The 6,677-nt window shown below is 40.7% G+C and overlaps 1 protein-coding gene and 2 non-coding genes across 3 annotated transcripts; all 3 read left to right on the top strand.

Moving 5' to 3' along the window:
* Positions 1-207: 207 nt before the first annotated feature.
* On the top strand, positions 208-6,677 carry LOC132567281 (large ribosomal subunit protein uL15-like; the record flags this gene model as incomplete). The annotated part of the gene is made up of 4 exons (XM_060232967.1): positions 208-313; positions 1,700-1,775; positions 4,327-4,501; positions 6,505-6,677. Coding segments are annotated over 4 exons (486 nt in total), but the record flags the coding sequence as incomplete, so codon positions are not given.
* On the top strand, positions 1,334-1,464 carry LOC132567887 (small nucleolar RNA SNORA3/SNORA45 family). The gene has a single exon (XR_009555152.1). It is a non-coding gene; the product is annotated as a small nucleolar RNA SNORA3/SNORA45 family (small nucleolar RNA).
* Positions 3,111-3,241, top strand: LOC132567886 (small nucleolar RNA SNORA3/SNORA45 family). The gene has a single exon (XR_009555151.1). It is a non-coding gene; the product is annotated as a small nucleolar RNA SNORA3/SNORA45 family (small nucleolar RNA).

The following is a 6,677-nucleotide window of genomic DNA, read 5'->3' on the forward strand; positions in this document are numbered from 1 at the left end:
GGTTTTCTATGAATATATTTGTAGATCAGATAATTTACAAGCTTGGGATGTCTAAGAGTATATTTCAAATCAATCAAGCAGTTACAATGTAACAAAAGTTTAAAAAGCACCATGCAGTGCAGTCCAGTAAAATAAGGGCCTGTGTTAAAAAAAAGGCTTTGCTCTTGGGATCCAGTTTTTTCTGACCTGTTGCCCACCTGATAAATATATGTATCTCATACTTACTATTACATTTTTGTTTCCCTTAAGCCTTCCAAATTGAGGAAGACCAGGAAACTGAGGGGTCATGTCAGCCATGGCCATGGTCGTATTGGTATGTATAAAGGGCTAATAGGATTATTCCAGTGTTTGGCAAGTTGCTGTTTTTGAGAAATCATCTTTGAGGCAACCGATAAATTTGAAGGAAGAGTGATATTTAATGTTGTCTGTAAACGTCTACCATAAAGGCAGGTGCAAGTAGCTTCTGTTCCATCTTCAGGGTAGTTTCCATCGCAGGAAACGATTTGGACTGTATCTGTTGTTTTTTTGCTAGCTATGGCTGTTTTTCCATGAGTGCCGCTTCTAGTTTATTATGGTCAGCTTGGAGCCCTGACCCCACCCCCAATAAATACAAGCTGCCCGTAAGAACTGCTTTAAAACTCTTGTCTGCCCTAGGCAATGGCTTGTATTTATGTTTCTGTTTCTAATCAGGGCTTGAATCTCTTTCTGCAAAGCGTGTAAATAATGCAAGGACTATAACAAAACATTTAACTTCTCAGAACTCGAATGAAGTAAACAATTAAGCAAAACAGTATATACAAATAGCAGACTAAATGATCACAGAGTTTGTTTTGCATCACTGACTGGTTTAGCTTGGATTACCCATCAGGACCAAAACCAAACAAGTCACAGAAGTGCTTTGCTTCAAACCATTTTGAAATAATATAAAATGCTTTGTACCACATGCTGTTTGGAGCTGTTTCAACCAACCATTAGTGCTTTATCCAAATATCATAAAGAATGAACAAGGCAAAACTTGCCTACTTGGTGCTTTGGTTTGTTTTTAATTTCCTCAATCTTGCTTCAGTAGTCAAATCCTACATTCACACTTTCCAGTTCCGCGGCAAATTAGAGTGGGGCATATGGTATGTTTGGTTGCTTGCACCTGAATCAGAGATTGCTTCTCTGCTTGTTGCTTTATTGTTAATGCTTTAAATAGAGAAATCCTATATAAGTATGAAATGTAATCTGACCAGAACTCACAAACTTGCTTTCTAGGGTGATGTGTGCTTGTTGTATATGATGATATTGGATTTATATCCCACCCTCCACTCAGAGTGTCTACCTACCAGTGACCGAGACTAGAGTCACATCTAGATATTGCCAGTTATCATGGTGTGCTATAGTACTCGAAGAGTAACAACTGACTTTTATTCACTGGCTGTGCTCTTTATAGTACACTCAGTCACCAGGTTAGTAACAGATGGCGGTTTCTCCAGCTGGGAGGTAAGGTACGTTCAGGAGAATGGACATACTCTCTGGCAAACAGAGATAGATAACTAGAAGTGGCTATTTTGGTGGCTTGTTGAAATGGAGTTCAGGGGCTTCCAAAAATCAAAAACAAAATGTCAGGTCATTTTAACAGCACTCTGAGTAATCTGTGCTTTATTGACAACCCTGCACTTCACTTTATCTACTCTCTTATTAATGTCTCTTTTAGGCAAGCATAGGAAGCATCCGGGAGGACGTGGTAATGCTGGAGGCATGCATCACCATAGAATTAATTTTGACAAATAGTAAGCTACACTTCCTTTTCAAAATTAAAATCCCTGTTCCTTCTCTGCAGACCTAGGGTGGGGAATATAGGACAATATTGTGTGTGAGAAGATGGGATAGTTTTGTGTTTGTGTAAAGTGTGGTAAGGTTACAGTGATTTTAGCCCCCCCCCCCCCCTCCAGTTTTCAAGGCAAGAGACAAAGAGGTGGTTTGCCACTTCCTGCCTCTGCTTAGTGACCCTGAGCTTTCTTGGTGGTCTCCCATCTAATTCCTACCCATGGGCCACTCAGGGCTGAGACAATTTGCTAAGTTGCTAAGGACTTTATTTGCTGATGATGACGTTACGCACACAGCCCTTGTAAAACCTGTTTTCTGTTACTGAACTGTATTTGGGGGAAAGAAACATCTGCCCAGTGGCAAAGCCTTAGAGTCCGTTTGCAGAAGTTGTTCATTAATTAATTGGGTTTTTTTTTTAATTTATTAAATTTATGGATATCTCAATCCCTGCCATAGCAGGGCTCTGGTAAGAACAGAGAATACCCGATATAAATATGTCAAAAACAGCAGAGTTCGGGTAGCACGAACATACACCGTATATTCAATTGCTCATTGTATTCAATTGCTTATTCCATACACACAATATATGCAAACATATTCTTAAAGTCCCAGTCCACAAAAGTCCATTATATTTGCTTTGAGATGCAATCTTCAATTTCTTGTAAGAAGTGTTTGAGAAGAAAAAAGTAGAAGAGACCGGTTTCGGCCACGCCTTTTCTCAGTCGTCACTCACAATGCAAATTACTGCATGCACCTTCACTTATTGGAACAATCATTCGCTAAATGGGACCCAGTCCTACTACATTAACGGGCATTGCCTCGCAATTTCTACAGCTGGTTACGTCCCTCTTCTACTTTTTTCTTCTCCAACACTTCTTACAAGAAATTGAAGATTGCTTCTCAAAGCAGACTTTGGAATATAATGGACTTTTGTGGGCTGGGACTTTAAGAATATGTTTGTATATATTGCGTATATGAAATAAGCAATTGAATACAGTGAGCAATTGAATATACGGTGTATGTGCTACCCAAACTTTGCTGTTTTTGACATAGCAGGGCTCTGGGCAATACACAACATGCAGTAAAAACATAATTAAAAACATATGCGATATTAGAACATGGTAAAAAAACAGATGGTGGGTAATATTTAGATTGAGCTCTTGACCTTGCTTAATAGCATTCATTATCCTGAGGTGTAATATGTGGGGAAAATAATCATCTAGTTTGGCTTTAGGCCATGGAATAATTCTGTACATAATTTCTAGCAGGTAATCTGTTACCTGCCTATCTTACCAGTGATCGAGACTAGAGTCACATCTAGATATTGCTAGTTATCATGGTGTGCTATAGTACTCGAAGAGTAACAACTGACTTTTATTCACTGGCTGTGCTCTTTATAGTACACTCAGTCACCAGGTTAGTAACAGATGGCGCTTTCTCCAATTGAAAGGTAAGGTACGTTCAAGAGGATGGACACAACAATTTGAAATTTTTAATAGAGCTTCTTTGAAGTGTTCACAGTACTCTGCAGTGTCTAATTTTTGAAGCTGACTGCAGCCAGCTCTTCAGTTTGGGACTTCAGTGTGACTGGCCCAGGTCACCCCACATATATATATATATAAAAATAACCTTTCACCCCAGTGAGGACCCAAAGCAGCTTGCAGCATTCTCCTCTCTTCCATTTTATCTTCACAACAACCCTGTGAGAGAGGTTAGGCTGAGAGTGTGTGACTGGCCCAGGTCACCCCACAAGGTTCCATGGTAGGCTTCCCAGATCTAAATGCTGGCCTGCAGTGGTGTAGAAAGAGCAGGTGCATAGGAACCAAGTGCAATGTACATACTTGGGAAAGAAGCTGGGCAGATAAATCCAGAAAACCTTCAGAAACCTGTGGGGAAACATTTTAGACCTCCCAGGGCATTCAGTTGCTGACCTAAGAGTAGCAGTTCTCTTACAAAGGAATTTCAAAGGAAAATTAGAAAGAGAGATTGCTGAATTGCAATTGATAACAAAGTTCAAGACAAGGCATCCACCTGGACTGAATCAAGACCTAGGTTTCCTGTCTCATTTCCAGTGCTGATTTCTCCACACTCACTACCTCACTGCATATCACACCTAATCTAGTCACACCTGCTATTGCCTTTTGCCTGCTAATGTCGTTTGGCATCTGAAATCACTCCACTTTCCAGTACATAGGACAGACATAGTCACATTCTAGCTGTATCTGAAGAAGTGAACAATGATTCACAAAAGCTGATACAAATGTTAAAGGTGCTACTGGATTTTTATTCCTTTCTACTGCTGCAGACAGACTGACATGTCTACCCATCTTGGGCAAGGAAGACTTAAGTAAATGGCAGAAGTGGTGATATAAATAGATGAATTTTTCCCCTTTCAATGCATATAAAATTAACTCAAATTAACTCAGAGTTCAATTTTATTTATGCATTCTCTGGTTAAGCAGTTGGGCTTGTATTTCAAAACGAGCAATCGTATATTGTATGCTTTCTTCTCAGTCATCCTGGCTATTTTGGGAAAGTTGGTATGAGGCACTACCACTTGAAGAAGAACCAACACTTCTGCCCTACAGTCAATCTAGACAAACTCTGGACGCTCGTGAGTGAGCAGACAAGGCTCAATTATGCCAAAAATGAGGCTGGGTTAGCACCTGTCATTGATGTTGTGCGCTCGGTAAGTGGTGTCAGTCCCTTTTGTGGATCTGCGTCATTGAGCATGACCCTAGCTGCTGCATGCATACTGTTTTCTGATGCTTTTAAGTTTGGAATATGCCTGCATAACTCGATGTGTGCATGCTCCAACCCATATGCCAGCAGTGTTTGGCAGCCCACCCAACTCTTGATAAGATAACCTTAGACTGAAGTTCAAGGAAACGCTTCTGCATTTCTTTTGAGACCATCTCAGCCTTTTCCCTGTGGAATTGTGTGCTTAATGGAAGATGCCTAAAGGCTGACTTTTGTACCAGAGGGCAGGGGCAAGGAGTGAATGAGCAACGAGCTGGTTTTAACGAGATCAGCGCAGTATCATAACATGTTCCATTGTTATGGTGTGCTGTGATTCTCGGAGAGAATTTCCTGATATGATTGGCTGTGATCACAAGTCTTGCATCACAAGCCACCCAAATCAGCAACATTCGCTAGTTTCAGAATCATGGGCTAAAGAGAGGGTTTCTCTTCACTGGAATTGTTTGTGCTTTCCAGCTTGTTGAAGAAATGTGAAACTGACTTTCTGCCATTAGATTCATTAGGATCTAACTGGTTTACTTCTTGTTGGGAACTGTTAACAATGCAGTTGGGGTAGAACACTGTAAGCAGGGCTTTTTTTATAGCGGGAACTCCTTTGCATATTAGGCCACACACCCCTGATGTAGCCAGTCCTCCAAGAGCTTACAGGGCCTGCTGTAAGCTCTTAGAGGATTGGCTGCATCAGGGGTGTGTGCCCTAATATGCAAAGGAGTTCCTGCTACAAAAAAAAAGCTGACTGTAAGTTTGACAAAAAGGTGGAATCAATAAGTGATTCCAACCCCAGGGATCCTTCTCAGGAAGTGTGCAGGCATGTTAGTGGAATTGCTTGAATTGAAATCACCTAGATAAAACACATCAGTATGTGGCAGCTCCTGTTTTTGAAGACACTGTTCTGCAGATAGGGATTCTGGGTTTTTTTTAACCCTTAGGGAGTGGCCATGGCTCAGGGATAGAGCATCTGCTTGGCATGCAGAAGGTTGCAGGTTCAATCCCAAACATCTCCAGTTTAAGGGATAAGATAGCAATTGTTTATGTTTGTTTAATTCTATTTATATCCCGCCCTCCCCGCCAAGGCGGGCTCACAATTGATGTGAAAGACCTCTGCTTGAAACCCTGAAGAGCTGCCGCCAGTCTTGAGAATTTTGGTTTCTATGGACTTCTGGTTTGAGTCAATATAGGGCAGTTTCATGTGCCCAAATAAAAGTATCTGGGTTAAGAATAGTCTGCATTTTTAATTGAATCTGCTGTGGGTTTTTTTCCAAATGTGGAATAGCTACCAAAATAAGCAGTTTCTTCCAGTTGGGTGATAAATGTTTGAATAATTAAATGAATTATGGTGTTCGGCAATTTTGCAGTGCTTGTTCTGTGAGAGGAGTGTGGGAAATATTCAGCTTTGTCTTTTTCATTCAATGAAATGACCAAAAACATGGTCAGGCTAGTTTTTTTTTCCTGTGGAAAGATTGGACTGTGCAAAAAATACTGCTGTTCACCTGTAGAAAGCTTAACTTGCTGTTTCTTCGACAGTTACCTGTTGAGGTTCAGGGAGCATTCCTGGCATTTCATTGAGACTTGACATTAAGCATGCTTAATTTAATAATGAATACTTGCTAGGAAGTTATCTCTGCAGCCCCAAGGACTTTTGCCCAGCTTTACCCAGTTACAAGGTAGATTACAAAGCTAGGGAAATGCTGGAACGAAGGCTTCTTGGACTGTTGTGAATATATTGAAGCTGCTTTCCTTGTAGATAATAGATTTGTACTTACAGTTAGTGGTGCCAGTGAATCTCCATGGCACAGTTATTATATTATTTTGAAAATGTTCTGTAACCTTTTTTTAATTGCTGCAAACTGGTGTTAGCTTGCAAGGGAAGCTGGCAAATATAACCATTCAGCTGATGCCCAAATTGTCTTTTCTCTCTCTCTCTTTCTCCAGGGTTATTACAAAGTCCTGGGCAAGGGAAAGCTGCCTAAACAGCCTGTCATTGTGAAAGCAAAATTCTTCAGCCGGAGAGCAGAAGAGAAAATCAAAGCAGTTGGCGGAGCCTGTGTACTAGTGGCATAAAGGACTTTCATACATACTCAGGTTTAAATAAACCTTACTTCAGA

Source organism: Heteronotia binoei, chromosome 2 (genome assembly GCF_032191835.1).
Source record: "Heteronotia binoei isolate CCM8104 ecotype False Entrance Well chromosome 2, APGP_CSIRO_Hbin_v1, whole genome shotgun sequence".
In the NCBI taxonomy this organism is placed as follows: Eukaryota; Metazoa; Chordata; class Lepidosauria; order Squamata; family Gekkonidae; genus Heteronotia; species Heteronotia binoei.